The sequence below is a fragment of the Cinclus cinclus genome, chromosome 2, assembly GCF_963662255.1.
Source record: "Cinclus cinclus chromosome 2, bCinCin1.1, whole genome shotgun sequence".
Classification (NCBI taxonomy): Eukaryota; Metazoa; Chordata; class Aves; order Passeriformes; family Cinclidae; genus Cinclus; species Cinclus cinclus.
In genome coordinates this window covers 28,552,010-28,570,760 of record NC_085047.1, presented here as the reverse complement: position 1 = coordinate 28,570,760, position 18,751 = coordinate 28,552,010, and the positions used below count along the sequence as shown (strand labels likewise).

The following is an 18,751-nucleotide window of genomic DNA, read 5'->3' as shown; positions in this document are numbered from 1 at the left end:
AAAGTAGGACTGAAATGAAATCCAGTTGCAGGTCTTCTCAGATATTCAAGAATATGAATGCCAGCACATTTAGAGAGAATTTTTAAACAATATACAGTGAGTCATTTGGATTGTATCTGGCTTTTTAAAACAGGAAAATATCTTTAAATAAAAGAAGAATAATAGGCTATACTTTAATGTTGATTTTACATATTTTTGCCTGAGGAACCAAAGCACCATGTTAAATAAGGAAGACTACTCCTATTCCACTTGAAAGTTTCTTACTTGAAACTTGGAACTTCCTGACAGTCAGTGACAAAGCCAGGAACTGAAGTCAGTTTTAATTCCCAGTTTGAGGCCTTGTTTTGCTATGCCTACGTCCTATTTTAATTGAGGATGGTTTTGTTGCTATTTTTTTTTTAATCAGAGACAGTATAAAGCTCACTGTAATAAACTTTTTCTTTTGTAATTTATGTTAAACAGGCACAACAGCATGATAATTATTAGAAGTATATGCTGTATACTGAAAGTGCTTGAAGAGGGGGAATTCTCAGAAATCTTTTCCAGGCTTGATGTCTAAGCCTTGTTGATTTTTTTCCCCCATCTCAAACTGTTTAATACATAATTTAAAATCCATGTGTTGCAAACCCCGTGGCACCAGGTAAGCCACAAGAAGCAGGCCCCAGGCCACTATTTGGTGTTGGTTTCATGCAGGAATTTTACAGAAATCCATAGCTATGAAGTGTTTCAGGGAATGTTGAAGACTCCTTCAAGGTAATGAAGGTGACTTGGGTGGGTAATATATGTGAAGATGGGAGTGGAGGCTCATGGTGCTGCCTCTGAGCCTTGTGAAAAACGAGGTTCACTTTCTTGGTAGATTTAAAAAGGTTTAATAAAAGACAATAAGAGACAAATAATAAAAGCCGGGTGCTTGGCATTCAGTCAAGAGCACACCTGCTGTTTTGGAGACCCCCCCCTTAAATTCATCAACCCGTTGAATATTCATAGACCTATCATGCATTTTCAAACTTTTCTAAAAACTATTTTCCATATTCCAGGAACTGTTTTTTTGAGTGCACCTTTTTAGAGCATGTGTATTTATTGGCTGTGCTTTTAATTTATTTTCCTTATCAGTTTTAATTTGGGCTGTGGTCTTCAATTTCTACAGACGGTCAGTGCTGGTTATTGATGTATCAGTAGCAGGTGTCTCCAGTGGGTCTTATCCTACCAAGCAGGTAGTTCACTTACAAAGACGCTTTATCAGCCTATGTCACTCCTAAAGAAAACTGCATCTTAAAAACAATTTCAACACCACGCACGTAGTACCTACCCTAATATTTGCGAAAAGCCAATACCATAATATGCATTTATAGCAGCCACCAGAAAAACGCAACTGTTTATGTAACTTCATTTATTCATTCCTCATCGAATGTCTAGCTCTGAAGCGACGACATGGAACATTTACATTGTAACTGTGCGGGGTCCAGCTCTGGTCCCCAAACATGAGGAGGACACGGAACAGCTGGAGCCAGTCGAGGGGACCTGGAGGTGGACGAGAGGAGTGGGGCACCTCCCGTACGATGACAGACCGAGGAAATCGGGCCTGCTCATCCTGGAGGTTCTGTGGAGACCTCCCAGCAAGCTTCCACTATCTGAAGGGTGCTGCTGGGAAGCTGGAGAGGAACTCGTCGTCACTGTTGTGATAGGTCAAGAAGTAAACTGAAAGAGGAGAAGTTTAGGCTGGATATTAGGAAGGAATTCTTCACTGTGAGCGCAGTGAGGCACTGGCACAGGTTGCTCAGGGAGGCTGTGGATGCGGCAACCACAGGGGGCTTTGAGCAACCTGGTCTAATGGAAGGTATCCCTACCCCTAGCAGAGGGGTTGGGACTAGATAATCTGTAAAGTCCTCTCTAGCCCGTGACACGCCAGGATTCCACGGAACCGCGGCGGTCACTTCTCCGCCGCAGCACTTGCACCTCCCCGGCCGCGGCGGCGGCGGGCGACGGTCTGAGCGGGGCGGCGCCCGGCTGCTCCCCCCCCCCGCGGCCGCCGCTCCTTGGTACGGCCCGCGGGGCCGCGGTGCGCGCCGGGAGCGGGCCCGGCCGGCGCGGGGGGGTGCGGCCGTGATTCCGCGCCGGGCGCTCGCCGGTCCCGCCTCGTCCCGGCCCGACATGGCCCTCAACAAGTCCATGCACGTTCGCAACCGCTACAAGGACAAGCCGCCCGACTTCGCCTACCTGGCTGGCAAGTACCCCGAGTTCCAGCAGCACGTGCAGACCACCCTCGCGGGCAGGGTGAGGTACGGCCGGGGCGGGATGGGGCGGGTGGGTGCCCGTGTGTGTCCGGCCCCGGGCACCCGTGAAAGCTTCGCGTGTGCCTTTCAGCCTGAATTTCAAGGATCCTGAGGCCGTGAGGGCTCTGACGTGCACCCTCCTGAAGGAGGATTTCGGGCTGACGATCGATATCCCCGTGGAAAGGCTCATTCCCACTGTCCCTTTGAGGCTGAACTACATCCACTGGGTGGAGGATCTCATCGGCCACCGGGATGCCGAGAAGCAAACCCTGAGACGAGGCATTGACATAGGTACTTGGCAAATCTAAATGTTTAAATCCTTATTTACCATCAGCAGCAGTAACAGATACGATTTGTTGCACATCTGCAGGAAAACGCCAGGTTTGGGAAACAGAGAGATCTGATCTGTGCTCGCTGTGGTGGAAGGCAGTCTGAGCTCCACAGGTGTTTCGTGTGCCTGTTTCGTGTGTGGGCAGGATTTCTCTGCACGAACAGAGGAAAACTCTTGGCACGCGATTATGTGGCTTTTCAGGGCCTTGAGCTCACTTGAGTGCAGCTTTGTGTGGTATACAAAAACTGTGCTTCTAGAAATGGAGGCAAAAACGTCATCCTAAAGGAGCTAAAAGGTGTTTCTTCTCAGTGGTCTAGCTAGCAAATTGTGTTTCGTTGCTAATTTATTAATTTTGCTTTTGGATGTCCGCACCAGAGAGTTTGTGAGTTGCATAGCAATATTTTTTAGTGTTCCACTTAAAAACATTTTTTCCTGTTTTTATGGGTGTATTTGACAGGTGAATGGCATGTCCTTTTTAAATTTCAATTTTTATTTTAATTTATTTAAATGCAGTTATATTTGTGAGCTGAATTGTAAATGAGGCTAAATTAGAAACTTGGGCAAATGCTAGCTGAGATGTGTTTTGGTTATAGGTGGTCAGAGATTTCTTGTTTATTGTTGAGAACAAAATGTATTTTAACTTGGACCAAGCATTCAGCAGATGGATGATATTGTCCACTTTCAGTCTGGATTATTTGGTAATATCAAGATGCTGTCTAGTTTAGGCAGCAGATAAATGTAAATAGAAGAGATGTGGATTTATAGAATGTACACTGATGGCCATAATTTGGTTTTCATTAGAAATTTAAATAAGGTAAGCTCCATAAGAGCTTCCACACACAAATAATAAAATTGACATTTGGGTTCCCAATGTTTGGTTAATGTGTATGAATTATTTAAAAGGCACTAGTGAAAGTACATTTGAATTTAGCTCACATCCTTTATTTTGTCAATAGAATCTTTCTTTACAGTTTCAGAGGTTTGATTTCAAAGACTGTTTTGTGCTGAAAAAAACTTACAATGAAATTGAGAGAAGCTGGAATTTCCTTTCTAACCTGTTTTAATGCTTGACATTAAAACCTTAAAGTTACTGAATTCCTCAAAGCTGGGGTTCAGTAATCTCTGTTACTGTGCCAGGTTTTGTTTATTGACATCTGCTAACATGACTTTTTGTAATGGAATTTTTTGTTCTCCTGAAATTTTATGGCTTGTATTTTTAGCTGGGTTTGTGCAGGATACCAGGTTTGCATCATCACATGGTGTGTCCACAGCTGCTTTCTTCTAGTTCTTTGAAATTTCTTAGACAATTTCTATGCATTTGATAATAGTTTTCATTTTTGAAAGCGATTTCTGTGAACTTTGTAAGGGTGGGTAGGCTGGGTAGAACAGTCAGATCCTCTTAAGTCCTCCACATACTGCAAAATCTTCAGTTTCAATTTGCATGAGCGTTGATGTTTAAGCTTTGGAAAAGCAGTAAGTCATCCAAGAGGGACTTGACAGAAGTGGTAGAAGTAACCCCTTGCTTTTGTGTACTAACAGATGAAGTTATTGATGTCTCAATAAGCCAGTTTAACAGATTCTAAATACATGTCTAGACTCTTGTTTTGTGGTGGTGGGATAGCTTTCCCTTTTCTAGTATCCATTCCCTTTAATCCTACATGGTTTTCATTGATAGTTTGATCACCTAGGTATGCCATGATGATTTTGTGCTAGCATCTCTCTTTTTTTTACCATGTTTTTATCTGTCTCTCTTTTTGAATCTCTTTATTGACGCTTAGGTTTCTTTGATAATTTTGAACATTAGAGAAAGACAGTATCAGGTGGAGAGATTGTTTGTTTTTTTTTAGGTGGAACAGATTTTTTTTGTGGTTGTTATATGCACCAAAGTATCACAAATTATTTGTGATAGATGATAGAAAAATACAGAAGATAAATCTATTTGTGGTAGGGTTTTTGTTTTAGTAAAGTGAGAATATATTTGGTTTTCTTTATATAGATTAATCATTGTCATATAGAAGAAAAATAGCTAACCCAAAGTTGATAGCTTACTAGAAAAATTATTATAGATTATTAAATTCTTTTGTTAAAAGCTCATATTTGACAATGCTATTTTTCAACTACAAAAATTAAGTTCACAAAAGAATTGAGTAGTAGATGATCCATAATCAGCATTATCTTGAAATTAGTTCTTTTTGGTGTAGTAAATACATAGTTAACAGCCACACTGCATATAACACCAAGCCTTATTTTGCCTTTTTCATGGATTTTCATTTCTGCAGGGACAGGGGCATCATGTATATACCCATTACTTGGAGCAACTTTGAATGGCTGGTACTTCCTTGCAACAGAAGTGGATGATATGTGCTTCAATTATGCCAAGAAGAATGTGGAACAGAATAACTTGTCTGATCTTATAAAAGGTACAGTGTAAGAAGGTACTTAGTAGCACACAAATGTTTTGACGTATTTTTGCCATATTCAGTGGCATACCAGAATATGTATTCCTTCCAAATACATGCTCAATTATTTTTACTGGAGCAGAATATTTACTAAAGTCAGTGTATGCTTAAGCCAAAAAGCTGCCTTGTCTGGCATGGGATATGTACGTAGAGAAATCCTCTTCCTTATGAAAATCTGAAAGTTAAGCTTCACCCCTGGGGTTTCTGTCTCTCTATTCCTTGTCTGTTACTGAAGTGTTTCTCAAGTGTTTGGGCTATTTCTGCTGGTAGGAGACCTGGAATGCTCCCCTTCAATAATTGCAATCACTGCCACTAAGGTGTATCTTGTACGGAGAGTTCTTTGTCCTCACTTCTTGAATTAAGTCCTGACACTGCCTGTGGTAACAGAGGGATTATGCCAGACTTGGTCTGGGAATGAGCTTGGAAAATTTTCTGTAGGAACTCAGTGTAGTAAAAATCAGGTCCATTTATGAGCTCTGAATAAAAACTTATAGAAGCATCCATTTGAACAACATGTCTTAGTCTGTTGTCTATGTCAGTCTTGAAGATCCAGAACTTGATGTGTAGAACAGTGGGAGTTTTCTGTTAATGTTGCCACTGATTTTTAGTGGTGTGGTGGTGTTTCAATATATTGAAAAAAAAAAGAGCAGTATATTGAAAAGCAGCTGGCAAAGGAACAGGCTTTACGTGAAGCTTTAGTGCCTTAAAGTGGCTTAAAGCACATTTGTGGTTGTGTTGGAGAACTTGGTATAACTCAGGCAGTCCTTGTTGTTTTAAACGGGTTTGTGTGGTTCTGCTGCTATGTATAAACATACAGGCTGTTTGCATGCTAATCCTTGACCTGAAATCTTTATTTGCATGGTGATTTTTGTTATATATCTTTTGTAGAAAACATTGCTTGGAAAGTACAGGTTTAATACAATGTATAATGTATATAGCACATTAAAGAAAACAGGGAGTTCCTTAATGACCTACTTCACTTTTTCTAATAGTGGTTAAGGTACCACAGAAGACTCTTCTAATGGATGCACTGAAAGAAGAATCTGAGATAATTTATGATTTCTGCATGTGCAACCCCCCCTTTTTTGCCAATCAGTTGGAAGCTAAGGTAAGTTAACAAATTGCACATTGTATGTACTTCAGTAGTCAGGGGATGGTAGCAACAATTTAATCTCTTGGCTTGGGTGAGGTTGAGTGGAAAATCCCAAATAGTCATGAAATAGCTTTTAAGTCTTCTCCCACCTCATCCCCCAGCCCCTAAAGGAGTTCTGAAAACCTAACTGTTACCCTTCCTAAAGTGGAAGATGAGCTGTAGCATTCTTTCACAAGTTCTTACTGTCTTAGAAAATGAGTTTGGAAAGTAGACAGCTAGTAAATCTGAAATCAGGTGCCTGCTGCATAACAGTGGTATAGAGGAATTAGTTCCTGGAATTTTGCTTAACTGTATTTTTCATTTCCTTAATTGTGTAGAGAGTATCATACAGGTCTTGCAATACCCACTGAATATAATCAGAAATGTATAATGCAGGGCAGCAGAAAAGAAGGTTTAAGATTTAATTAAACACTATGGACTGTGATGTGACAAGTCGCTTACCTAGGTTTGAGATTGTAGGGAATTCTCTCAGGTGTGTTTATTTTGAATGCACCTTTGTTATCCATGGTTCTGATGGGGGGAGGGTAAGTAGAGGTGGTGGTGCTTGCTACCCACTAAGATAGGAAGCAGTGTACAAAGCACCGTAACATTTCATTGAACGTTCATGTCAAATGTTTTTGTTTTGTTTTTTTTTTTTTTAATTCAGGGAGTTAATTCTCGAAATCCACGGCGTCCCCCTCCCAGCTCTGTAAATACAGGAGGGATCACAGAAATCATGGCTGAGGGAGGAGAACTAGAATTTGTCAAAAGAATTATTCATGATAGTCTCCAGCTTAAAAAGAGGTTACGGTAAGTGTTTTGTTCCAGTTAAAAAACCCCAAACAAACACCTTTTATCTTCATCTTTGGTGGAAGCCATGCAAAAATGTTATTTTTAGTAGCTGTGGTCTGGTGATATCTGCTCAGTTTGTTTGATACTTACACATCCGAGTGTTCCTGAACAGCAATTAGAAGTTATTGCTGGAGGTATTTAAAGGGAGAAGACAAAAAAAGCCTGTAAAAGTGACACTCGCAGCTTGCAGCAAAATTAGCACATGTACTTGATAAGATAAGGGTTCATTCTTGAGGAGTTTTGAGATGGAAGAGGTTTTATGACATTGCCTAGTTATCTGTTGATTACCTGAAAATTTCTGTCTTTTCCTTGATGAATTTTGGTAACTTGCAGCTTTGCCTGGTAAAGGAAACTTCTTGTACTGAATGCTGTCTTGGGTGAATATAAGCTGAAATAAAAAACATAGTGAGACCTTCTTTTGACCTTACTTTGAAACAGATGGCACATCTTCAATTTCCTGACTATCTCCCCCACTGTTGGACAAAACTGTCCTTGGTAACTGGGAAATCTTAAGTTTTGTACTTCAACATGTTGTATTTATGAATAAGGTTTTTTGGATCCAGTCATCAAAAAATGTGGAAGATGGGGTTGTAAAGCTCAAATAATAATTTAGATGAAGAATAGAGCTTCATCTAAAGGAGTGTTTTGGAGATTCTGAAGATGTAGAGCTAGGTGGAAGAATAAATTTCACTAGAAGTGGGAAAATAACTTTTTTCCTTTTTTTTTTTTCTGGATGTTTTCCTAATGAAATATGGGTTACGTGATGGAAACCTGGTTAAGATAGGAGTGAGCACAAGTGAAAGTCAGTATGTCTGCTTTTGAGCATAATTACCTGCCAATAGTTGATTATTCTGATTGTTCTGATTCATTCTCCAAAGAAAGTGGAGAAAGAGAAACAAATTCTTGTAAGGTGTAGTATCTTCCCTATAACTGAAGTCACTCTTTGAAGCAAGATTCCTCATTGTTCATGTGTTGTTTCTAAAATACTCCTAATGTATTTCTTAAAAGCTCAAAAAGATTTCCCTGTCCAGTCTATCTTCGGACCTTCTGTTCTGAATTTTGTTGTACCATATCCTAGTCACTCTGTTTAAGTGTGATTTTTTTGTTGTTGTTTTGGTTTTTAATCTCATTTGTTTTTTGCAGCTTTGTGATCCAAGTAGTTCTTATTGATAGCTGCCATTCTCAGTTGATCTCTATTTGTAAAACACTTTTTTAATGTGTGCCTTGCAGCTGGTACAGTTGCATGTTGGGGAAGAAATGCAGTTTAGCACCACTGAAAGAAGAACTTCGAATCCAGGGGGTGAGCTTGCATAGTCAATGTATATCCTGCCTGTCTTCTTTACAGAATATAGTATGCTTCAATATATGTGAACATACATTCATGTTTAATTATTTCACAGAGTTTTTATTACAAAAAGGAACTGCAATTCCTTGTTGGGGAAACAATTGAGGTTTAACTACTGTAGATTCAAAACTGACAGATAAGTAGCAAATATTGTCTCCAAAGTTTTGTCTTTAGCACAGATTGGAGCGTGATTTCATTCTAGAAGATTCAGGGTTTCTTCTTTAAAATAGCCTTGACAAGGCTGTAGTAAAAAGAAATAAAAGAAAAAGAAAAAATAATATAAAAAAATCTAGCTTTCTTTCTCTTAGCTCCCATAAAATCTAGCCATTTGGTTGATAAAAGAATTAGTACAATGATTTAAGTGGCAGCATTTTGTTTGTGTTCAATTCTGGCACCAAGAACCTTGTGCTACTATTCTCATTAGAGAGGGCTCTGCAAAGGACTTCTGGATTGCTTTCTGGAGGAAGTGTACTCTACACTAATTCCCATACAGAGAGAATAATTGTGAGAATTATCCTTTTATAGAGTGGAAGGAAAGAAAATATGAAGAAATATATTCCTAGAAAGATGAATTGCCAAAGCAGATGCTGAGCTAGACACAAAAAAAAAAATCTGATTTTCTTTTCCATTCTTGAACTGTTGCACCTCAGTCTTAGTAAAGGGAGAGAAATGAGAGAGGGCTCTGACACCTTTGAGCCATGTCAGAAAGAATCTCCATTTGTGTAATGAGAAAATATGCTTTGTTTGAAAATGTGTGCAGTAAAACAATGTTGTTTATTAATCTGAAGAAATGTATTGCTTCTTTGCATAGGTTCCTAAAGTCACTCATACTGAATTCTGCCAGGGACGTACCATGAGATGGGCACTGGCCTGGAGTTTCTATGATGATGTGCAAGTACCTGTAAGTAGCTTAATTCTGGTTTGCTTGTGATTTTCTGTGCCTCTTGAGGAAGGGGCTAATGAACTATAACTGCTGTGATACAAATTGTTGTTCAGACTGGACTATTGGATGTGCTGAGTTGTATGGACAGTGGAATTTCTTAGATGGCTGCCAGTCTTAGCAGTTTGGACATGTGATTCATGAGTGAATCTTTTTGAGGGTGGAAAAAGGGAGCCACTGTAGGAACTTCTTGTGGGTTTTAGTGAAAATAAGGATAATTTGTAACATACCTCAAATAGCAGTAGTAATAAAAGTACGCTAAGTTTGGGGCTGGATTTTAATTTAAACTTCCCTCTGAGAACTCACTTTTAATTTCACATGTGGATTCTGTTACCAAATAGGTATGACCACGTCTAACTCAGACTTGCCTACATTAATAAAAGTGGAGCTTGTTCACCTGAAATGTGAGCCAGTTGGCTTTTTGGATCTGGATGTTTGTGTATTTGAATATAGGTAGAGACAATAACCAGTCTTAAGGAAGATGCAAGTAAACCTTCTGTGCACTTGGATCAAAATGTGCATATTGGCAGTTGGCCTCTATTCCCGAGAGCAGCCACACTTTCTCAGCTCATGGAGAGCTCGTAGTTTGAAGGAACCAATTAAGCTTTTTGCCTAATACCTGCAGATAAACTCCCTCTGTCCATCAGACTAGCATAAAGTGCATGATCCTGTTAGCTGGTTTGAGTCTAAAACTCCTGGGGGTGAAGTGGAGCACAGGCCATATGAATGACTGCTTAGTGCCTTACGTTACAGTCTTAACCCTTGTGTCTTATGGAATCACAGTATTCTAAGTACAAAACTCACCCCACTAATACTGCATAGCCTTGTATTTATTTTCTTTCTTTCTTCTTCTAGTCACCTCCTTCTAAAAGAAGAAAATTAGAAAAACCCCGAAAACCAATTACATTCATGGTTTTGGCTTCTACAGTCAAAGAGTTATCTATCAAAGCTGCAGCTCTGGGCTGGGATGCTGTAGAAGCTATTGATGTGGTTAGAGCCTGGGTAGAGAAGATTCTCACTGATCTAAAGGTACAGTATGAAGTATTAGATGTTAGAAAAATGTCCTAATTGAAAGCATTACTGTGAGAAGATAGTATGAAGTTCTGTTTTCTGCAATAGGTTCAACATAAACGTGTTCCATGTGGAAAAGATGAAATTAGCCTCTTTGTGACTGCCATTGAAAACTCCTGGATTCATTTGAGGAGAAAGAAACGAGAGAGAATAAGGCAATTACGAGAACTTCCTCGAGCTTCTGAAGATATTCTGCAAGCAATGGAAGAGGAAAAAAACAGCCAGAAGAGCGTGATCAACAACTCGGACTCTGAAAACCCCAAGGCTGAAGACTGTGAAATGGGGTTTATGGCACCTGATGAGGATGTCCAGATGACAGCAGGTGATGATCAACCAGAGGAATCTGCTGCCAAACAACACAGTGATCCTGTGAAAGAAGAGGAGATGGAAGCAAAGCAGGGAGAAGCATTGCCTGGGAAAGGTTCTGGTGATGCGAAGGAGGAACCTTGCCCTTCAGAGGAAGCTAGCAATCTGACAGTGGAAAAAGAGCAAAGCTCTAAAGAAACTAGTGGGGGTTTTCTCTTCAAGTGTTTAATGAATGTAAAGAAAGAAGGAAATGATGTAGTAGTAGAAATGCACTGGGTTGAAGGACAGAACAGAGACTTGATGAACCAGCTGTGCACATACTTACGGAACCAAATTCTTCGATTGGTTGCTAGTTAGCACTTTTTTCTTCTTTGGTAAAGTAGGTCTATCCTCAAATTTTGTAAACTATTTTTAATGAATTAAAAAATTTCAGATAGCAAAACCTGTCTTTTCCCCCTTAAAAAAAAAAGAGTAGAATGAAGATAGATGCCTCCTTTAATATTTTAAGTAGCTTTTTCAAAGATGTAAGGAGATGAAGTGATGAAGAAGTAAGAGATTTCATACTGCAGTTGTAAAACTGCATGTTGAAGTGAAACATGTTTATGCTGTGCCCATTTTAAATATCAGCAGTGCTTATTCTGGTCTTTTTCTGGCCCAATAGAAATATATATTGTTACTAAGTAGGAGTCTTTACTGAGTTACTTTCTTTAATATTTTTTCAGTACTAATACAGGAAACAGTCTGCAGTGGGAATGGTTTCCTGCAGTGAGGAGTATTTAACAGAGGATTTTAGTATGCCTCTCTTCCCTTCAATATGTCTAATTTCTGGTCAGCAGAGTAGCAGCATGGATACATTCTCCAAGTGTCAATTCATTAAAATAATTGCTTTAGGAAAATAGTGTGTGTTGCATTTGTCTGATGCTTGGGCTTTGAAACATAGAAGAGCCTCCTGTTAGTATCTGGTTTGGTAAACTCGAATGGTGAAAGAAGCTTTTTGAGCTGCTTGATTTCAAGATGATTAAAATATGTTGACTCTTCCATTAAACCATCCTTTGCACTTACTCAGATATAATTGTCTGAAATGACAGCAGTATTCTTAAAGAATTTTGCTTCCATTTAATTTTAAGATTTAATGATGGGAATGAAAGCACATGCTCTTCAAGGGTCAGAAATTCCTGTGTGTATGTGTTTGAGATGAAGAACACTGGTCCCACTTCATGTAAAAGCAGCCTCCCAGGCTGTGATCCATTTCTCTGAAGAGATACAGAATATGGAGAGCTTTTCTGAGTGGTGTGTGTGTGTGTGTGTGTGTGTGTGTTACCCAGGATAAAGCAGTGGTTTCTGGAAGAAAATAACTGTGTGTTCATACTCCTGCTTCAAATGTTCACCTTTTGCTGTCCTTGTTTTTGGAAAGTTCAGTGTGCTTTCTTCAGCTGAAATTAAAAGCAGCTTCGGAAAGCCTTATTTTTTGATACAATGCTTCTTAACATTTCTGTGGGTGGTGGACAATGACACGCATTTTTCGGGTACTGCAGAATTTTTGTAGAACTGGTCCTCATATTCACGTTGCCGAGGAGAGGTAAAACTAGTCCTAGTCTTTTAGACTCTGAAACAGCTATTTTGGCGTCAGAGACATTAGAAACAGCAAACGAGGCTGTTTGTCCTTCGTGCCCTCTCCTGCTGCTTAGCTCTGCGAGCTAAGCCTTGTTTCGTCGAAGTGGGCCCTTCATTAATTATCTCGGCCTTTCACCGCTACCGCACGAGTGCCGCACGCGTACGGCGCGCTCGGAGCGCTGCCCAAGCGGAGACCGGTGTTTGTACAGAGACAACCCCTACTCGGCGCCGCCCGCTGCCCGGTTTGCTGCGGGAACACCGTTCCCTGCTCCCGCCCGCTCAGGGGCCGCGGCCCGAGGCCGACCTCCCGCCGGCCGGGGCGGGGCTGGGTTTGAATGGCGCGGCGGGAAGATGGCGGCGGCAACGGCGTCACCCCGAGCGGCGCCGCCTCGGCCTCGGCCTCGGCCGCGGAGCTCCGCGGCGGCTCCCGCAGGCCGGGGCCGGCTGTGCCGCCCAGCCCCGCCGCTCCTCGCCGCGCTGTGCTGAGCCCCCCTCCCGGCCTCGACCTCTCTCTGCGCCGCAGCGGCTCGGCAGGTACCGGCGCGGGAGAGCGCAGCCCTTCTCTCGCATTCCCCTTCTTTCCCTTCCCGCCTTCCCCTCGGTCGTGCAGCGCGGCGGGTCGGGACGTGCTGGGCCAGGAGGAGTGGGGCTGCCCCGGGGGGCGGCGGGGCGCTGCTGGGAGGGGCCCGGGATCCTCCGAGCCTCTCCCGGCGCCTCTCATGGCCCTTGGCCCCGAGGGCGGCGCTGCTCTGGCCGCGCTTCGCCCCTTCCTTCCCCCATCCAGGGCAGCGGCTGCAGCCGGGGTACGAGCTTGTCTTAGCAGGGTCGTCGTCGAAGGATTTCCTGCACCCCTCACTGCGCAGTCGAGGAAGAAAATAAGCAAATGTGTATTCTCTGCACAGTTCTGAGATGGGGCATCCTGTGTGTCGTGTAACAGTGGGCTTTATTCTTGGCTTGGCCTCTAGGTGCTGCCGTAATACAACAATCGGTATAGTCCGTTCTCCCTGGTGTGCCAGGCAAGGTTTGTTTACCTACGTTGTGAAATTGTTCGAAGAATACATGTAGAATACAGAAGAAGTATACACAGTATATTCCTGTATGCAATATACAAGATTTTGTATAAACTCTTGTGGTAAGGTGTCATATCAAGTGTTCCTGCCACCAGACAGAGCCACTTAAAGTGATGCTTTTGGTTGTCATATATATATTTTACCAGCTTATTGTGCTCTTGAATCAAGAGAGAAATCAAGATATATACAGCATCGAGATTGAATGCATCTTAAGATATTTACAAAGCATCTTGTGATTTCATCTCTTTTGTGATTTTTCTGTAACTTTTTAAAGCGTTTACATCTCTCCGTCTCTTCTCCAGTCATGTCACATCTTCCCACTGATGTGATTATGTTCTGCAAGATACAATTTTGTCATTTTCTGCATATGGAACAGAGCAAGGCAAATGTTTACATCTGCACAGTCAGTTCCCCAAGGACAATTCAGTATGCAGCACTCTTATGTTTAACTGGCCCCACACTCTGGAATGGCTTTCTTTCTGAGAAATCTAATACCTAATGCTTTTAACCAACAGTTTGTGTCTTCGTGATTCTGACTGTTTCTTAGCATTGTTTTAGAAAATAAAAAAAGGTTCGTGTCACAGGTATACTTCTGTTCAGAGATCTCTAAGCCACAAGTTTCCAAATGCATGTTCAGTTCTAATCTAAAGATATTCTTTCAACTGCTGAATCATGTAATCCTTTATCATTGCATTTTTCACATGAAATTTATTGGTTTTAACACTAAGGAAAAAGCTTGAGGTCCCATCACGCAGGGTTTTTTATGTTTCTGAATCCTAATTCTGCCATATTAGTCACTGTATTTGATTTGCATGGCAAGTGGTGGGAACTGTAAGATTCTGGTGGCAAAAGCCACCAGAAGTTTCCCTTCTGTCGGACAGAGCCAATGCAGCCAGATTCAAAAGTGACTTGCCACCGGCCAAGGCCATCAGCAGCAGCACCTCTGGGATAATGTGTTTAAGACGGGAGGAAGAAAAGTCTGTGCAATGGCAACTGCGGCTGGAAGAGTGAGAATATGTGATGGAAACAGCCTGTGGACACCAAAGTCAGTGAAGAAGGAGTGGGAGGACGTCCTCCAGGTGCTGGAGCAGAGGTTCACGTGCAGCCTATGGTGAAGACCATGGTGAGGCAGCCTGTCATCCAGCTGTAGCCCATGGAGGTCCATAGTGGAGCAGAGATCCCCCTGCAGCCCATGGAGGAACCCATGCTGGAACAGGTGGATGCCCAAAGGAGGCTGTGGCCCTGTGAGAAGCCTGCATTGAAGTTGGCTCCTGACAGGACCCGTGGAAAGAGGAACCAACGCTAGAGCAGGTTTGCTGGCAGGACTTGTGACCTCATGGGGGACATTAATTGGAGCAGTTTGTGAAGAACTGTAGGAAGGACTCACGTTGGAAAAGTTCACGGAGGGCTGTCTCCTGTGAGAGGGACCCCACAATGGAGCAGGAGAGGAGTGTGAGGAGCTCTCCTCTGAGGAGGAAGGAGCGGCAGAGACAATGTGTGATGAACTGACTGCAACTCTCATTCCCTGTCCCCTTGTGCTGCTGGGGGGAAGGAAGTGGAGAAAACTGGGAGTACAGTTGAGCCTGAAAAGAAGGGAGGAGTAGGGGGTAGGTGTTCTGAAGATTTTGCTTTATTTCTCATTATCCTACTCTGATTTGATTAATAATGAATTAATTTTCCCCAAGCCAAATGTTTTGGCTGTGATGGTAATTGGTAGGTGGTTTTTCCCTGTCTCTTTCTTCACTCATGAGCCTTTCATGGTATTTTGTCTCTCCTGTCCTGTTGAGGAGGGGAATGACTTTGGGTAGCACCTGGTGTCCAGCCAGGGTCAACCCACCACAGCCAGTTTAGGACAGACAGTTCTGGTCTCCTCTGAATTCCCCTTGGGAAGTCTGTTCTGCTTTGTAGCATCTTTCTGTTCTTTCCCAGTGGTGCGTAAATTTTTGTTCAGTATTTTATGGTACTTTGATTATACAAAGTGAAGCAAAGCTGTGTAGAGGAGACTGATCATGAAGCAGTGGCATCCTAGATTGGAGTTAACCTCAAGGCAGCAGTTGAAATTTTTAGTGTGATGAGTGACAAAATGCTGGGTGCTTATGCAGGCTGGTATTATTAATCTAGCTTGCCCTTATACTGTCAACAATGGTGGGAAATTTCTTTTAGAATTTTTTGAATGTGCCAGTAGAAGAACGGGTACAGTAGAGGCAGTACACATGATTACTTGGTTTTCATCTCGATTTGACAAGATCTTTCACAAAATTTTTTTACAGGAACTGTATATTTATGGGTGATAGGGGAGACATTTCTGTGGATCAGAAACCTGAATAGGACAAAAAGCTTGAGTTTTCTTAATAATTTGGAAAAAGGGAGGAGAAGGAGGGGGAGGAGGCAGTGTCTGTAGTCAGCACAAAGTTGTTTTAGGGTTACTAAGACAAGAAAAAATTAGCAAGGAATTTAATTAAGCTAGAGGAACTGTCAGTGTGAAGATACTGATCAGTGTTAATAAACTGAAATATGACACACTGTAGCTTGAACTGCTTGTTTGCTTTAGGTTGTGGTTTTCATTCATCTGTAAAACAAAAAACACTGGGCAATTCTCACTGGCAGTAATCAGTGAGAATTACTGAAATCTCAGTAGCAGTAACTTAAAAGGGAAATGGTGTGGGCAAAGACAAGATGGCAAATACATTGCAAAGCTATTATGTTAATCAGTGCTGAAGTTCTCTTTGACCATATATTTGGTAATGATTGCTCTGTCTCAAAAGCAAATACCAGGCAAGAGTTCGGTGAAGGAATTAATTGAATGTGGAAAATCTTACAGGAGGAAAAATTGAAAAAAATATGTCAGAAGATAAGAAAAATGGTGGACCATCCACACAAAATATTGAAAAATATAAGGCAGATAGTTTATTGCCTTTTCTTGTAATACAGGAGTTTGTAGAGAAGTTTGACATTTAGATGTATAACCTAAGTGACCTCAGATGGAAAGATGATACTTGACTTTTGAAATTTTATTTTTATTTTCTCGATCCAAAGGGCAGTATCAGCAGGTAAATGTTCCTGAAGATCAAGCAGACAAGTTGCTTCTTGCAAGCTGGGGTCTTCCCAAAGAGGTTCTGGAGAAATACCACAGTCTGGGAGTAGTGCGGATGTTTGAATGGCAAGCTGAATGCCTGATGCTTGGACAAGTTCTGGAAGGGAAGAACCTTGTTTACTCAGGTATGCGAACATTTGACAAAACCAGTTCCCTCAACTTTTCCACTGCCATTTACAAGGACTTACTGGTGCTGAAACATTTGGATCTGGCAGCTAGAAAGGACAAGATCCTCTTCACCTTAATGAGACATCTTAAGATCTGTCTCATTGCTTTATCTCAAACTTGACTTAATGGTCTCCTTTCCAGATGTGAAGAGAGACTTTTTGTCCCATTTTCTCTGTTAAAGTTCCTTTGGAAGTTGATAACTAGGAGTGACTTTTGTCAATTAGGAGCTGAATGGTAACAGCAATTGAAAATATACATAATTCTGAGAATATTATTTGCTGTTAGATTTTTTCAGTCCATTTATTGTTTCTCATCACATATTGTGTGTGGGGTGTGTGTGCAGAAGGGAGAGTAGTGCAGAAGGAGAAGTAGGACTGGTGGACTAGAAATCTGTGGGAAATGACAATTACTTGTCTGCTTGACATGGGCAAAAGGTCCTAGAGCAGCACTGAGAGGATGAACTTTGAAGAGAGGTGGGTGATTTTTAGTCTTCTTGATTCTTTATAGGGGTGACTGCAGATGTGGTTGTGGGCGAGAGACATCAACTGGAGAGTCTCATCCCAGGCTGTCCAGTTACTGCTTTCTCTGCTAGATTTGTGATGCTTGTTCTTTCAATTTATTTTTTAAAACTTCAAAAATTAATTAAAATGCCCCCCCCGCCTTTTTTTTTTCCCCAAGCTCCTACCAGTGCTGGGAAGACTCTTGTCGCAGAATTGCTTATTTTGAAGCGAGTCCTGGAGACTCGTAAGAAAGCTCTTCTCATCCTTCCTTTTGTCTCTGTGGCCAAGGAGAAGAAGAGTTACCTGCAGGTAAGTAGCATTCAAGGAGGGTAAATTTATGGGTAGTAGTTGTTGAGTCACATTTTTTTAAAGCAGAAATGCAAAAGCGTAGATTTGAGGGGTAAAAACATTGTTGAGTTTTTCAAAAAGATAATTTAAAATTTTCTCGAAGTTGGAGGTAAAAAAATGAAACTTTTAGCCAGAAAGGTAAACTTAGAAAAAATTTACAGAGTTGATTAAACTTTTTAATTTCAGCTTTGACTTTTAAAGCATTGTGACTTGCATTTATTCACTGATTTGATACTGTCCAAAATTTAAATGAATTTTCTAATGAAATATCATGTTAGGAAAAGTACGAAGGGAAGATGTAAATGTTATTTAAGGGATAAAATTATATTTGAGCTTTCCTTGGGGTATTCCGCCACAATTTTGTGCATTTGATTTCGCTTTGACTTTGCTGATTTTTTTTATACCAGGATATGGTTATGTCTTGGCTTTCTCACCTCAGCTATTTAAAAAATAAAATTACAGTGGGAACACTCTTCAAGACATAAATATTTTTTCTTGTAAGACTTCCATATCAAACCTTGTTGCCATTAGGTAAAATGACAATGACTAAAACCAAATCCAAACCCAGCAGGCATTTTTGTTATTGTTTCTAGCAGTTAAGACAGTTTGGTTGTTCATTAACTGAGGTGGTATCTTAACTTTACAAATTGCTAGGAAATCCTACAAACTAAGTACAAAAGCTGCTTTGTAGTGATTGATAATGGAGGCATGTTTTTGCTTTAATCTTGTAAAACTGGAGGATTATCAGTGCTCTGTTCTGCTACTCCTGGCATGAGGTTTGGCCATAGCTGCACATACTTGAACTCAAAAGGTGACCTACCTGTGAGGTCCAAATATTTGTATCTTTTGTTAATGCTAGTGTGGGATGTGTCAAAGCTTTGGCACTGCAGTAAGGAGACCTGGAAGAGAAGTTGTTTCTTGGCTTTCAGTGTGAGATGTGTAATCACTGTCTTTGGAGTTCCATGCTTGGCTTTTGCCCAGGACTTCTCAAGAGCAAGGTGTCTTTGTACATAAGCCATATGCATGTACATATATAATGTGTATGTAACTTTGTACATATTCTAAACTGTTGCACTGTGTGTTCCCTAACATTTTTAATATTAAATCTTCCTATACAAAGCATCGGTCCTCATCTTTTACTCAGTTATGTACACTGTCGTGCAATGTGTACTCTGTGGCATCTGCTTTGGAAATAAAAAATGACAGTGGGAAAAAGAAGTGTCACTAACTGGCTGAGATATGGCTTTA

General features: G+C 41.2%; 2 protein-coding genes across 2 annotated transcripts in view; both read left to right on the top strand.

Annotated features, from left to right (window-relative positions):
* The first annotated feature begins 2,151 nt into the window (after positions 1 to 2,151).
* On the top strand, positions 2,152 to 11,136 carry METTL16 (methyltransferase 16, RNA N6-adenosine). Its single transcript, XM_062513038.1, has 9 exons — positions 2,152 to 2,279; positions 2,365 to 2,564; positions 4,884 to 5,024; positions 6,056 to 6,171; positions 6,863 to 7,005; positions 8,278 to 8,347; positions 9,204 to 9,293; positions 10,188 to 10,361; positions 10,452 to 11,136. The coding sequence occupies exons 1-9, from the start codon at positions 2,152 to 2,154 to the stop codon at positions 11,064 to 11,066; spliced, it is 1,677 nt and encodes a 558-aa protein (XP_062369022.1). The 3' UTR covers positions 11,067 to 11,136.
* Positions 11,137 to 12,658: 1,522 nt separating this feature from the next.
* The window catches only part of POLQ (DNA polymerase theta), a 51,644-nt gene continuing 45,551 nt past the window's right edge, over positions 12,659 to 18,751 (top strand). Inside the window, exons 1-3 of the mRNA XM_062513026.1 lie at positions 12,659 to 12,857; positions 16,430 to 16,612; positions 17,334 to 17,464. Coding sequence (XP_062369010.1) covers positions 12,659 to 12,857; positions 16,430 to 16,612; positions 17,334 to 17,464 — 513 coding nt within the window. The remainder of the gene's footprint in view (positions 12,858 to 16,429; positions 16,613 to 17,333; positions 17,465 to 18,751) is intronic.

Coding starts and splice junctions, on each gene's coding strand:
- METTL16 (XM_062513038.1), top strand. CDS start 2,152: ATGGCCCTCAACAAGTCCATGCACGTTCGCAACCGCTACAAGGACAAG. Junction 2,280..2,364: donor ACCCTCGCGGGCAGGGTGAG/GTACGGCCGGGG, acceptor TGTGCCTTTCAG/CCTGAATTTCAAGGATCCTG. Junction 7,006..8,277: donor CAGCTTAAAAAGAGGTTACG/GTAAGTGTTTTG, acceptor TGTGCCTTGCAG/CTGGTACAGTTGCATGTTGG.